The 14,849-nt window shown below is 51.5% G+C and overlaps 1 protein-coding gene across 1 annotated transcript; it reads left to right on the top strand.

Moving 5' to 3' along the window:
• The first annotated feature begins 35 nt into the window (after nt 1-35).
• TMEM95 (transmembrane protein 95) lies at nt 36-3,546 on the top strand. The gene is made up of 7 exons (XM_003929159.4): nt 36-279; nt 491-547; nt 739-819; nt 915-935; nt 1,047-1,151; nt 1,275-1,362; nt 1,479-3,546. Exons 1-7 carry the CDS (start codon nt 111-113, stop codon nt 1,510-1,512), a joined length of 555 nt encoding a protein of 184 aa, XP_003929208.2. The 5' UTR covers nt 36-110; the 3' UTR covers nt 1,513-3,546.
• The last annotated feature ends 11,303 nt before the right edge of the window (nt 3,547-14,849 follow it).

A 14,849-nucleotide genomic window follows, 5' to 3' on the forward strand; every position in this document is an offset into this window, starting at 1 on the left:
GTTCATTGTTCTGGAACACTCTAGAACCTCCAGGCAAGGGCTGGAGCCAGGGCTGCAGAGCATTCCTTGGCCCAGCTGGGGCAGGCCTGCCCTGCCCCCCAGTGGTCCTCATGTGGAGGCTGGCACTAGGCGGGGTTTTCCTGGCAGCCGCCCAGGCCTGTGTCTTCTGCCGCCTCCCAGCCCACGACTTGTCAGGCCGCCTGGCTCGGCTCTGCAGCCTGATGGAGGCCGGGCAGAAGGAATGTGAAGCCTCCCTGGACTTCTCGGCCTTTGCCTTAGGTGGGACCAGATATTCGAGGATGGGCCCATAAGCAGTCACCCCCATACCCCCAAAGGGTGGCATGTGACCTCCCAGCTGTGCCCTCCATCTGTGGCCCTTTCTGAACATGCTGGTCTCTCCCTCTGAGAGAGCACCATATCCGGGAAAGTCGGGAGAGACCCTAGACCCTGGGCTGGTGACGGACTCGCTGGTTCTCGCCCATCTCCGCAGATGAGATGTCTATGAACAAAGTCACAGAGAAGACTCACAGAGTCCTGAGGGTCATGGGTGAGGTCAAGGGGAAAGCGTGACCTAGGGGCTTGGGTAGACACCAAAGACAGGGGTGGGCAACAAGGGCTGGGGGGGTGGGCAGGGAAAGGTGGAGGGGTGGAGACGGGAGGGCTGATCGGGAGGGGGCTGCGTGAAGGGAGAGGGAACTGGCCCAGTTGAGGCCCAGCGAAGCTGCTCTGCGTCCCCAGAGATCAAAGAGGCTCTCTCCTTACTCCCTTCATATTGGAGATGGCTTCGAAACACCAAGCTCCCTGAGTACACAAGGGAAGGTACTGATGCGGGGTGGCCTCGAGGGGAGCCCAGGGTCTCAGGCAAAGGGGTGTGTCCACTCACACTCCTGCCCCTTCCTTGTCTTTCACTGCAGCTCTCTGTCCCCCCGCCTGCCGTGAGTAGGAAAGGAAAGGGGTTGCAAGCCTGGGGCCTGCGGGGTGTCAGAGGAGGGCCTGGGAGGAAGCTGGGTACAGGCTGGGGTGGAGGCCGGGCCTCCCCTCCCCAGCGCTGCCTCCGCTGTCTCCTGCAGGGGGCAGCACTGCGCTGTACAACTGCTCTACCTGTGAGGGGACCGAGGTGTCCTGCTGGCCCCGAAAGCGCTGCTTCCCAGGTCCGCATGCCCATCCTGGCCCCCCCCCCGCCCCCCACCTTGCCCAGATCCCTGAGTCCTTGAGCTCCCCAGCTGGTGAGTGTGGGTCCCAGAATCATTCGCTGTCTCCTGGGTCCCCTGCAGGAAGTCATGATCTTTGGGAAGCCAAGATTCTGCTCCTCTCTGTCTTCGGAGCTGTCCTGCTTCTGGGTGTTCTGAGCCTCCTGGTGGAGTGAGTTTGGGGATAAGGACGGGAATCCTGCCCTGCCCAGTGCCTTCCACCGCCCACCCTCCCTCCGCCCCTCCTAGGCGCCTCCTTTAGGCTTCCCATCCTCCGTCTTCCCTCAGGTCTCACCACCTCCAAGCAAAAAAGAGCTTATGAAGACCCTGAAAACCTCCCAGCCTCCAGCTCTAAGGAGTGTGCACTCTCAACTTCCACATCCCTTGGAGCGGAACCACCCAGCCCCTTAGTCCCAGCTCCAAAGACGGTCTTCCAGATCCTAAAACCCAGACATCCCTGCTTCTGGTTGGTGAGATAATGAAAAAAACAAGAAAATCCCAAAAAACCCAGACATCCCCACAGTCCCAGGTCGGAAGGCCTCCCGGGAACCCAGGCACCCACAGCTGGAAAGATCCTCCCCTCTGGCCCTCAACCAATCACACGGCGCTGTCAACAATGCCAGGAAAATATCGACAGAAGGAAAGAATCCCCTACACCACTCCCACCACGCCCACACCCCCTTCTGCCTGTTCCCGGAAAGTGGGGGCGACTGCCCCAGAAGCGACTCCAGGCCTTCCTGTGACTGACTGGGAATCCAGGAATGCGTGTTCTGGAAAACTCACCCCACTGGAGTGAGACCACATCAGTTGGTTCGCTGGCATCCCTTCCTCCATCGTGTTAACACAGTGAAACCCTGGCCTCCCTCAGAGCCCTCTGCCCTGCCAGGCCCTACTAAACCTGCTGTTCACGGTCTCTGCCCCTGCCTGGCCTCTGTCTGCAACTGGAGAGGGCAGAGGAAAAATGGGACTCTCAGAGTAGCACAGTGCATCTCAGATGCGGGTGATTTTGCACCCCAGTACACATTTTGCAACATCTGGAGTGGTTTTGTACTGTTTTGACTTGGGGATGTGTCACTGGCCTCTGGTGGGTAGAGACTAGAGATGAGCTAAACATCCCACAATGCACAGGAAAGTCCCCACAGCAAAGAATCATCCCGTCCAAAATGTCAGTGTTTACCAGGAAAGGGAGATAGAAAAAAAAAACAAAAAACAGAAACAAAGAAAAGAAAGAGGCCAGGCGCAGTGGCTCACACCTGTAACCCCAGGACTTTGAGAGGCTGAGGTGACCAGATTACGAGGTCGGGAGTTCAAGACCAGCCTGGCTAGCATGGTGAAACCCCCTCTCTACTAAAAATACAAAAATTGGCTGGGTGTGGCGGCAGGCACCTGTAACCCCAGCTACTTGGGAGGCTGAGGCACGAGAATTGCTTGAACCTGGGAGGAGGTTGCAGTGAGACGAGATTGCGCCACTGCACTCCACCTGCTGACAGAGTGAGATTCCATCTCAAAAAAAAAAAAAAAAGAAAAGAAAGGAAAAGAAAGAAAACGTCAGAGCCTGGTTGAGAAACCCTGGTTTTTGGTGCCCTGCCTGTTAGGAATATTTGGCTTGGGAATGGAATGTGGGACATGGAACATGAGAAGAAAGGCCTGTCGCCAACCGCAAGTCACATTTTGAGTGCCCAGGCCTGGCAGGGATCTCAGCCCTTACCTAGCCCGGGGTTTTTGTTTTGTTTTGTTTTGTTTTTTTTTTTTGAGACGGAGTTTCGCTCTTGTTACCCAGGCTGGAGTGCAATGGCGCTATCTCGGCTCACCGCAACCTCCGCCTCCTGGGCTCAGGCAATTCTCCTGCCTCAGCCTCCTGAGTAGCTGGGATTACAGGCACGTGCCACCATGACCAGCTAATTTTTTTGTATTTTTAGTAGAGACGGGGTTTCACCATGTTGACCAAGATGGTCTCGATCTCTCGACCTTGTGATCCACCCGCCTCGGCCTCCCAAAGTGCTGGGATTACAGGCTTGAGCCACCGCGCCCGGCGCCCGGGGGTTTTCAAACTGGGTACCTCAAGGCTCCAGGATAAGTGTTCTCAACCAGCTGTATATCAGAGCCACCTGGGCAGCCTTAAAACCACCTGTGCTTCAGCCCCATCTCCAGAGATTCTAGAGTAAGTGGTCTTACATGGGGCCTTCATTAGTGCAACCTACAGCCAGGGTTGGAATCATTGTTCTGGGATACCCAGAGAGGCCCTAAAGATGGGAAGAATTCCTACCCCTTCCATGAGAGTACCTCTCCCTTTTCCCCCAATATTAAAAAAAATTAAAAATTATTATTATTATTATTATTGAGACAGAGTCTTGCCCTGTTGCCCAGGCTGGAGTGCAGTGGGGCATCTCTGCTCACTGTAGCCTCCACCTCCCAGGTTCAAGCAATTCTCCTGTCTCAGTGTCCGAGTAGCTGGGATTACAGGTGCCCACCACTACACCCGGCTAATTTTCGTATGTTTAGTAGAGACGTGGTTTTGCCATGATGGCCAGACTGGTCTCAAACTCCTGACCTCAGGTGAACCACCCAGCTTGGCCTCCCAAAGTGCTGGGATTACAGGCATGAGCCACTGAGCCCAGCTTATTATTATTATTATTATTTTGAGACAGAGTCTCACTTTGTTGCCCAGGCTGGAGTGCAGTGGTGCGATCTCAGCTCACTGCAACCTCTGCCTCCTGGGTTCAAGCGATTCTCCTACCTCAGCCTCCCTAGTAGCTGGGATTATGGCACCCACCACCACACCCGTCTAATTTTTGTATTTTAGTAGAGATGGGGTTTCACCACGTTGGCCAGGCTGGTCTCCAACTCCTGACCTCAGAAGATCTGCCTGCCTCAGCCTCCCAGAGTGCTGAGATTACAGGCATGAGCCATTGCACCCAGCCTATTTTTTAAATTTAGAAAAAAAAAAAAAAAAAAAAAAAAAATATATATATATATATATATATATATATATATATATATATTTTTAGATGGAGTTTCGCTCTTGTAACCCAGGCTGGAGTGCAATGGCGCGATCTCGGCTCACCGCAACCTCCGCCTCCCGGGTTCAGGCAATTCTCCTGCCTCAGCCTCCTGAGTAGCTGGGATTACAGGCACACGCCACCATGCCCAGCTAATTTTTTGTATTTTTTTTTTTTAGTAGAGACGGGGTTGCACCATGTTGACCAGGATGGTCTCGATCTGTTGACCTTGTGATCCACCCGCCTCGGCCTCCCAAAGTGCTGGGATTACAGGCTTGAGCCACCGTGCCCGGCCAGAAAATATATATTTTACGAGACAAGGTTTTCACTATGTTTACCAGGCTGGTCTCAAGCTCCCGGCCTCAAGCAGTCCCCTTGCCTCATTGTCTCAGATTGCTGGGATTACAGGCATGAGCCACTGCATTCAGCCAAGTACCTCTCTATTTGTTTTCTCCATTCCATTTCAATCCCTTCATGTAACACATGAGAAAAATGAGGCCCAGAGATCATGTGAGATCATACAACTCATTCATTCATTCATCTGACAAAGGCTTGGTGAGTATCCACCCACTAAGAAGGGATGGGAAGCCATGCTTCCTGACTGCTCTGGACTGCAGTAGCTGCCTGTACCCTCCCTTGCTGTCCCCTCTTTCCAGGTTCAACATTTTGGAGCTGTCCTTGTTTTCATAGCCAATATTCAGGAGGTCAACCGTCCTACCCATTTTTATTTTTGTTTTCTTTCTTTCTTTCTTTCTCTTTCTTTCTTTCTTTCTTTCTTTCTTTCTTCCTTTCTTCCTTCCTTCCTTCCTTCCTTCCTTTCCTTCCTTCCTTTCTTTCTTTCTTTCTTTTTTGAGACGGAGTTTCGCTCTTGTTACCCAGGCTGGAGTGCAATGGCGCGATCTCGGCTCACCGCAACCTCCGCCTCCTGGGTTCAGGCAATTCTCCTGCCTCAGCCTCCTGAGTAGCTGGGATTACAGGCACGTGCCACCATGCCCAGCCACGTTTTTGTATTTTTAGTAGAGATGGGGTTTCACCATGTTGACCAGGATGGTCTCGATCTCTTGACCTCGTGATCTACCCGCCTCAGCCTCCCAAAGTGCTGGGATTATAGGTGTGAGCCACCGCGGCCGGCGCTCTTTCTTCCTTTCTTTCTTTTGACAGAGTCTGGCTTTGTTGACCAGGCTGAAGTGCAGTGGCTCGATCTTGGCTCACTGCAACTTCTGCCTCTCGGGTTCAAGCAATTCTCCAGCTTCAACCTTCCCAGTAGCTGGGATTACCTGTGTGTGCCACCACACCTGGCTAATTTTTGTATTTTTAGTAGAGACAGAGTTTCACCATGTTGGCCAGACTGGTCTTGAACTCCTGGCCTCAAGCAATCCGCCTGCCTTGGCCTCCCAAAGTGCTGGGATTACAGGCATAAGCCACTGTGCCTGGCCAGGAGGTCAAGCAGTCCTGCCGATTTTTCAGTGGTCTCTATCCTGTCTGTCCAATCCTCCCATAGCCCACCCAGAACCCTCTCACAATGGACCCCAGTCTCCCGGAGGCACCACTTGACTGCCTGCTCCCCTGAACGAATCTCACCCTCAGTGGCCATGCTGACCTTCCTAAAAACTCCACACTGCTCACAACCCCCAGCCCAGCATCAACTGATGATTAAAAATTTGGGCTTTTGGCTGGGCATGGTGGCTCACACCTGTAATCTCAACCCTTTGGGAGGCCGAGGCAGGTGGTTCATGAGGTCAGGAGACCGAGACCAGCCTGACCAACATGGTAAAACCTACCTCTACTAAAAATACAAATATTAACTGGGTGTGGTGGCACATGCCTGTAATCCCAGCTACACAGGAGGCTGAGGCAGGAGAATTGCTTGAACCTGGGAGGCGGAGGTTATAGTGAGTCAAGATCACACCATTGCACTCCAGCCTGGGGGACACAGGAAGACTCTGTCTCAAAAAAAAAAAAAAAAGAGCTGGGTGTGATGGTGCACGCCTGTAGTCCCAGCTACTCAGGAGGCTGAGGTGGGAAGATCGCTTGAACCCAGGATGTTGAAGGTGAAGTGAGCTGAGATCACGCCACTGCACTCCAGCTTGGGTGTCAGAGTGAGACCCTGTCTGAAAGAAAGAAAGAAAGAAAGAAAGAAAGAAAGAAAGACAAACTCCACCAAACTCCCATGCCACATGCTCATGAAGAGCCTACTACGGGAATGTATATCACAAGGGTGCAGAGAAGGGGCTGGGGTTGCCAGGGACACACCCTGGAGTCTGCCATGTACCAAACACTGTGGACACAAAGATTAAAAAAAACATTAGAAGGCCGGCCGCGGTGGCTCAAGCCTGTAATCCCAGCACTTTGGGAGGCCGAGGCGGGTGGATCACGAGATCAAGAGATCGAGCCCACCCTGGTCAACATGGTGAAACCCCGTCTCTACTAAAAATACAAAAAATTAGCTGGGCATGGTGGCGCGTGCCTGTAATCCCAGCTACTCAGGAGGCTGAGGCAGGAGAATTGCCTGAACCCAGGAGGCGGAGGTTGCGGTGAGCCCAGACCGCGCCATTGCACTCCAGCCTAGGTAACAAGAGCGAAACTCCGTCTCAGAAAAAAAAAAAAAAAAAACCCATTAGATGGCCAGGTGCAGTGGCTCATGCCTGTAATCCCAGCACTTTGGGAGCCCAAGGCAGATGTATCACCTGAGGTCAAGAGTTTGACATCAGCCTCACCAACATGGTGAAACCCTGCCTCTAAGAATACAAAAATTAGCCAAGTGTTTTGGCATGCGCCTGTAATCCCAGCTACTCGGGAGGTGGAGGCAGGAGAGCTGCTTGAACCTGGGAGGCGGAGGTTACAGTGAGCTGAGATTGTACCACTGCACTCCAGCCTGGGTGATGGAGTGAGACTCTGTCCCCAAAACACCAAAAAACCATTGATGGTGGGCTCATAGGGCAGCACGTGGTCTGGAGGGAAGATGGGTAAAGAAACGCCACCACCTTGATGTGACACAGTTGAGGGACGTCTAGAGAAGGGACACCCCCAGGGGCTCAAAGGATTTTCAGAAGCGGTTGTGTCTGAGCGAAAAGAGAATGGCACCCCAGGTATAAGGACAAGTCTGGGCAACGAGAGATGAAAAAGCAGGAAGTGTTTGGGCAGCTACAGGTGATTCAGTATGGCTGTCGGGGGTGCGTTGGGTGGGCAGTGTTGAGAGAGAAAGCCGCAGGGATATGTGGGGGCCAGATTCCAGGAAGTATTACACAGGTAGATCATTTGCTACTGATGAGAAGTGCACATGTGGGAATGGCGGGAAGAGAAGAAGGAAGAGAATGTTCAGGATACAGTTGGCACTGCCGTGAAGCTCCACAGAAGTCACAAGATGGGTGACAGGCTCAGGAAGGAAGGTGAACTTGAATATGGGGAATCTGAGATACCTGGGGGCATTCAAATAGAGATTCCAGGTAGGGCTACCTTTGGACAGCTCTGGCTTGAGGAGCAGATAGAACAAGTAGGAGCTGCTGATGGAGAGCCTTGAATGTCAGGGAAAATAGAGGCCAGGTCTGTAGTCTGCAGTCAGTCAAGGAAAAGCTAGGGCATGTCTCTCTTTTTTTTTTTTTTTTTTTTTTTTTTTTTTTTTTTGAGATAGAGTCTTGCTCTGTCGCCCAGGCTGGAGTGCAATGGTGTGATCTAGGCTCACTACAACCTCTGCCTCCTGGGTTCAAGCGATTCTCCTGCCTCAGCCTCCTGAGTAGCTGGGATTACAGACATGTACCACCATGCCCAGCTAATTTTTGTATTTTTAGTAGAGACGGGGTTTCACCATGTTGGCCAGGATGATCTCAATCCCTTTACCTCGTGATCTGCCTCGCTCAGCCTCCCAAAGTCCAAAGTGCTGGGATTACAGGCGTAAGCCACCGAACCTGGACTTCTTTCTTTCTTTTTTTTTGAGATAGAGTCTCACTTTGTTGCCCAGGCTGGAGTACAATGGCATGATCTCGGCTCACTGTCACCTCCACCTCACAGGTTCAAGTGATTCCCCTGCCTCCGCTTCCCGGGTAGCTGGGACGGCAGGTGCACATCACCAGACTCGGCTGATTTTTATATTTTCAGTAGAGACAGACTTGTGCCATTTTGGCCAGGCTAGTCTCAAACTCCTGACCTCAGGTGACCTGCCAGCCTTGGCCTCCCAAAGTTCTGGGATTACAGGCATGAACCACTGCACCTGGCTGGGCATGTCTTTAAGCAAGAGATTATAACAGCTAATGCTGAATGAGTGCCAATATAGGTGGGACACAGTCTCAAGCATTTTATTTTTATTTATTTATTTATTTATTGAGACAGGGCCTCACTCTGTAGCCCAGGCTGGAGTGCAGTGGCTTGATCTTGGGTGCAATCACAGCTTACTGCAGCCTCGGCCTCCCCAGCTCAAGCAATGCTCCTACCTCAGCCTCCCAAGTAGCTGGGACTATAGGCACTTGTCACCACACCCAGCTTTTTTTTTTTTTTTTTTTTTTTTTTTTTGAGACGGAGTTTCGCTCTTGTTACCCAGGCTGGAGTGCAATGGCGCGATCTAGGCTCACCGCAACCTCCGCCTCCTGGGCTCAGGCAATTCTCCTGCCTCAGCCTCCTGAGTAGCTGGGATTACAGGCACGCGCCACCATGCCCAGCTAATTTTTTGTATTTTTTTTAGTAGAGACAGGGTTGCACCATGTTGACCAGGATGGTCTCGATCTCTCGACCTCGTGATCCACCTGCCTCGGCCTCCCAAAGTGCTGGGATTACAGGCTTGAGCCACCGCGCCCGGCCCCAGAAACGTTTTGTTTTTTTTTTTTTTTTTGAGACGGAGTTTCGCCCTTGTTACCCAGGCTGGAGTGCAATGGCGTGATCTCGGCTCACCGCAACCTCCGCCTCCTGGGCTCAGGCAATTCTCCTGCCTCAGCCTCCTGAGTAGCTGGGATTACAGGCACGCGCCACCATGCCCAGCTAATTTTTTGCACTTTTAGTAGAGACGGGGTTTCACCATGTTGACCAGGATGGTCTCGATCTCTCGACCTCGTGATCCACCCGCCTCGGCCTCCCAAAGTGCTGGGATTACAGGCTTGAGCCACCGCGCCCAGCCAGAAACGTTTTTAAATGGCCTCCAAATCCTCTCTGACCTGCCTTCCATGGAGAGGTGGGTTCTATGGATCCTTCCCTTGAATCTGGGCTCTGTGTCTGGCTGACCTATAAAATGTGGCAGAAGTGACACTGTGCCACTTTCGGGGTTCCCACCTTAAAGAAATGGCACCTTCCACTTTCTGTCACTTGGGGCACTCATTCTTGAACCTAGTCACCATCTCTGAGGAGTCCCAGGCTTCAAGAAGAATCCACCTAAGGGGTCACAGCCAAATGCCAGCATCTCCTGCCACACATATAAGAGATACTACAGCCCCAGATGTCCAGTTACCCCCAGATTTTTATTTTTTCCTGCTAAGACCCCAGATATTGTAAAGCAGAGATTATCCCCACAGTGTCCTGCTGGAATTCCGGACTCACAAAGATCAGGGGCATAATCAAACGGTGTTTTTTTATGCCACCTGCTTTTTTGTTTGTTTGGTTGGTTTTTTTTTTTTTTTTTTTTTTTTTTAGACGGAGTCTCACTCTGTCGCCCAGGCTGGAGTGCAGTGGCGCAATTTCGGCTCTCTGTAACCTCTGCCTCCTGGATTCAAGTGATTCTTCTGCCTCAGCCTCCCAAGTAGCTGGGATTACAGGCACCTGCTACCACGACTGGCTAATTTTTGTATTTTTAGTAGAGACGAGGTTTCACCATGTTGGCCAGGCTGGTCTCAAACTCCTGATCTCAGGTAATTCCCCCACCTCGGCCTCCCAAAGTGCTGGGATCACAGGCATGAGCCATCGCACCCAGCTGCCACTAGGTATTATTCCTTCAAAACAGATAACTGAAAAAAAAAAAAAAAAAAAAAAAAAAAACAGATAACTGGTGCAGTGGGGCAGGAAAAGAAGCTTAGGACTTGGCACCATGTTGGCCAAGATGGTCTCAATCTCTTGACCTTTTGATCTGCCCGCCTCAGCCTCCCTGCCTCAGGGTGGTGGGTCTATCCTAGCCATGTGCACCAGGGACATTACTTCAGGAATCTGAGCCTCAGTTCTCCTGCCTGCAAAATAGAGTTAATGATGCCTAATGTGTATGGAGACAGCGTGTCAGACAGTCTAAGCATTTTATGCACTGTATTAGTTATGTGTAGCCATGTAAGACATTTTTCTAAAACTCGGGCCTAAAGCAATAACCATTATCTCACGGTGTCTGCAGATTAGAAATATGGGGCTGAGAGTGGTGGCTCATGTCTATAATGTCAGCACTTTGAGAGGTCAAGGTGGGAGGATTGCTTGAGGCCAGGAGTTCAAGGCCAGCCTGGGCAATGGAGCAAGACTCCATCTCAAAAAAAAAAAAAAAAAAGGCCAGGTGCAGTGGCTCACATCTGTAATTCCAGCACTTTGGGAAGCCGAGGTGGGCAGATCACCTGAGGTCAGGAGTTCGAGACCAGCCTGGCCAACAGGGTGAAACTCTGTCTCTACTAAAAATATACCAAAAAAAAAAAAAAAAAAAAATTAGCTGGGTGTGGTGGCAAGCACCTGTATTCCCAGCTACTTAGGAGGCCTAGGCAGGAGAATCACTTGAACTTGGGAGATGGAGGTTGCAGTGAGCCAGGATCACACCATTGCACTCCAGCCTGAGCAGCAGGAGCTAAACTCCGTCTCAGAGAAAAAAAAAAAAAAAAAAAAAAATTAGCCAGGCATGGTGGTGTGCACGTGTAGTCCCGGGTACTTGGAAGTATGAGGCAGAAAGATCACCTGAGCCTGGGAGGTCAAGGCCTCAGTGAATCATGATTGTGCCATTACACATTAGCCTGAGAGAGAGAGTGAGACCCCACTAAAAAAAAAAAAAAAAATAGAAATTTGGGAGCAGCTTCACTGGGTGGTTCTGGCTCAGGGCCTCACACGATGCTGTATCCAAGATGTCAGTCAGGGCTGCAGAAATGTAAGGGTTGATGGGGCTGGAGGATCAGGTTCCCAGATGGGCCCACTTGTGTGCCTGGCATGTTGGTGTTGGCTGTTAGCAGGATGCCTCAGTTCCTTGACACATGGAGCTCTCTCCACAGGGCTGCTTGAATGTCCTCTTTTTTTTTTTTTTTTTTTTTTGAGAGGGAGTCTTGCTTGTCGCCCAGGCTGGAATGCAGTGGCGTGATCATGGCTCATTGCAACTTCTGCCTCCTTGGTTCAGGTGATTCTCCTGCTTTAGCTTCCCAAGTAACTGGGATTAAAGGCGTGTGCCACCACGCTTGGCTAATTTTTTATATCTTTAGTAGAGACAGGATTTCACCATGTTGGCCAGGCTGGTCTTGAACCCCTGACCTTGTACCTCCAGGGTTCAACTTTGGAGCGAAGGCAATTCTCCTGTCTTAGCCCCAAAGTAGCTGGGATTACAGGCACCTGCCATCACACCTGGCTAATTTTTGTATTTTTGTAGAGACGAGGTTTCACCATGTTGGCCAGGTTGGTCTCAAACTCCCAACCTCAAGTGATCTGCCCACGTTGACCTCCCAGGGTGCTGGGATTACAGGCGTGAGGCACAGTGCCCGGCCTTGAATGTCCTCTTGACATGGTGGCTGGCTTTCCCCAGAGGGAGTGATCAAGAGAGCCAGGCAGAAGCCATGCTGCCTTACACGACTTGTCTCAGAAGTCACACACTATCCCTTCTGGGGATCCCACTGATTACACTGATGAGCCCCATTCATTGTGGGAAGAGACTGTATTACAGTAGGAATACCAGGAGGGGAGTTGCAGCAGCAGCCACTTTGGAGGCTGGCTACCACACAGGTGGACACAGTTACTTCTCCAATAACCCCATAAGGTAGATACTCCTAACACACGTATCCTGTAGATGAGGAAACAGATAGAAATGTGGAGTAACTTGTTCAGATTCACAGTCTTTTTTTTTTTTTTTTTTTTTGAGACAGAATCTTTCTCTGTCGCCAGGCTGGAGTGTAGTGGCTTGATCTTGGCTCACTGCAACCTCAGGTTGCAGTTCAGGTTATTCTCCTGCCTCAGCCTCCTGAGTAGCTGGGATTACAGATACCCACCACTATGCCTGGCTGATTTTTTTTTTTTTTTTTTTTTTTGGCATTTCTAGTAGAGATGGGGTTTCACCATATTGGCCAGGATGATCTCGAACTACTGACTTTGTGATCTACCTGACTTGGCCTTCCAAAGTGCTGGGATTACAGGTGTGAGCCACCGTGCCTGGCCTGGAGCTCTTAATTTCAAACCTCTCCTTTGCTTCACCCGATTCAGATGACTCTGTCTCACCCATTCGTTCAGCAAACGTTGCTGAGCACTTAGCACATAAGTCAGGCACCTGGCTCCCAACATGCCCTACACGAGAGACTGAACATGGGAGACGTAGTAATGCCCAGGGAAGATGGAGTCCTTGTCTACCTGCAGCTAAGAGTCTAGCAGGGGAAACAAGTTACTGGCACATTCTACAGAGTGATGAGTGCAATGACAGGAAGGCGTGGGAGTCTTGGGGCGCAGAGGAAGACATAAACCAGTCAGGGACAGGTGTCTTTCTTTTTTGTTGTTGTTTTTTTTTTTTTTTTGAGGGGGCACAAAGTCTCTGTTGCCCAGGCTGAATTGCAGTGGCCACAATCTCACAATCTCAGCTCACTGCAACCTCCACCTCCCAGGTTCAAGCAATTCTCCTGCCTCAGCCTCCTAAGTAGCTGGGATTACAGACACCTGCCACCACGCCTGGCTACTTTTTGCATTTTTAGTAGAGACAGGGTTTTGCCATGTTGGCCAGGCTAGTCTTGAACTTCTGACCTCAGGCGATCTGCCCGCCTCAACCTCCCAAAGTGCTGGGCTTACAGGTGTGAGCCACCGCACCTGGCCAGGGATAGGTGTCTTGCACTTAGCAGGTGAGACAAGAGTAGGCCAGACTGGGAGGACTTTTCCCAGCAGAGAGAACAGTCATGCAGAGGCTCAGGGAAGAGGGAGCCAAGACGCTCAGAAATTTCCCACTGAGAGCCTGGCTTGGGGGAGGTGGAAGAGGTAGAGCTCAGTGATGTCAGGATCACAGCAGGGAGGGAGAAGCTAAGGAGGTACTAATGTGGTACCTCATTGGCATGGAAAGGCCTCTGCACAGGAATTGGCCTCACTCAACCTGTGAGTCTCCCATCCCACCCCCATCCAAGGCGGTGAAGGGCCAGCCAGGCAGCTCAGTACCCTCTCTGCTTATCTTCCCCTGTGGGGGAACAATTGGCCCTGCTGCTGTGAATGTGGTTATCATTCCCGGATGCAGAGCCTGCAGGGCAGGGCAGAGGTTAGGGAGTGGGTGGTGTCCCATCTGTGTCTCCAGGTTTAAGTGTTAATGGGTGCTGCATCCCAGCCTGGAGGAGGTGCTTCCTGATGGCCATAGGGTGGCCAGGCTGTGCTTCCCCCATATCCTATCCTCTTTATGGGCAAAGGTGGGGAGGAGAGAAACTTAAGTCCAAAAGTAAGAAATAGGCCGGGTGAGGTGGCTCACGCCTGTAATCCTAGCACTTTGGGAGGCTGAGGTGGGTGGATCATTTGAGGTCAGGAGTTCAAGACCGACCTGGCCAAGATGGTGAAACCTCATCTGTACTAAAAATACAAAAAAAAAAAAAAAAAAAATTAGCTGGGCATGGTGGCAGAGACTTGTAGTCCCAGCTATGTGGGAGGCTGAGGCAGGAGAATCACTTGAACTTGGGAGGTAGAGGGTGCAGAGAGCTGAGATCGAGCCAGTGCACTCTAGCCTGGGTGAGGAAGAAATAGGGAGGAAGGGAGAAATAAAAAGGCTTCTAGGCCAGGCCCGGGGGCTCACACCTGTAATCCCAGCACTTTGGGAGGCCTGCCTCGGCAGGTGGAGCAACTGAGGTCAGGAGTTCAAGACCAGCCTGGCTGCCTGGCTAACATGGTGAAACTCCATCTCTGCCAAAAATACCCCGAAAATTAGCTGGGCAAAAAAAATTAGCCCCGCCTCTACCCTGTGGAGTCACAGAACCTGTATCAGAGATCGCCGATGTGCAGAAACAATTATAGTGTGATGAGTGGTCCTGGTTGGAGAGACAGGGTTTTGCCCTGTTGGCCAGGCTAGTCTTGAACTTCTGACCTCAGGCGATCCGCTGCAAGAAGACAACACCATGAAACAGCATTATGAAGATTTTCCTGTCCCACACAGGATCCACATAGGGATTGACCCTGGCCACAGATCCTTGGCGGCAGCCTGAATCACTCTGTCTAACTTGGCTTCAAGGCCACTCCACCAACCTTTGTTATATAGAGCTCCAGGCCCCTGGGTACCCGCTGTCCGCTCACAATTTCCCTTACACACACCTGGACCCCTCCCTTCCTTCACATCATAAGCAAAGAGGAAGAAGAAGAGCCAAGGCTGGAAAACACTGTGGTGGCAGGTGGGATCCAACATCCCACATGTTTACCAAGACGGGGAGGGTTTTCCCCTCCAAGAGACCCTTGGACAGCAGCTGCTATGTTCACGTATCCTTCCTTGGGACGGGGGCAGACTAGATGTCCTGGCGGCTTCCTCTCTGGGACCCCAGAGGAAAGTGGGAGAAATGCTCCTCCCTGGGGCCTTCTT

This window comes from Saimiri boliviensis, chromosome 17, assembly GCF_048565385.1.
Source record: "Saimiri boliviensis isolate mSaiBol1 chromosome 17, mSaiBol1.pri, whole genome shotgun sequence".
In the NCBI taxonomy this organism is placed as follows: Eukaryota; Metazoa; Chordata; class Mammalia; order Primates; family Cebidae; genus Saimiri; species Saimiri boliviensis.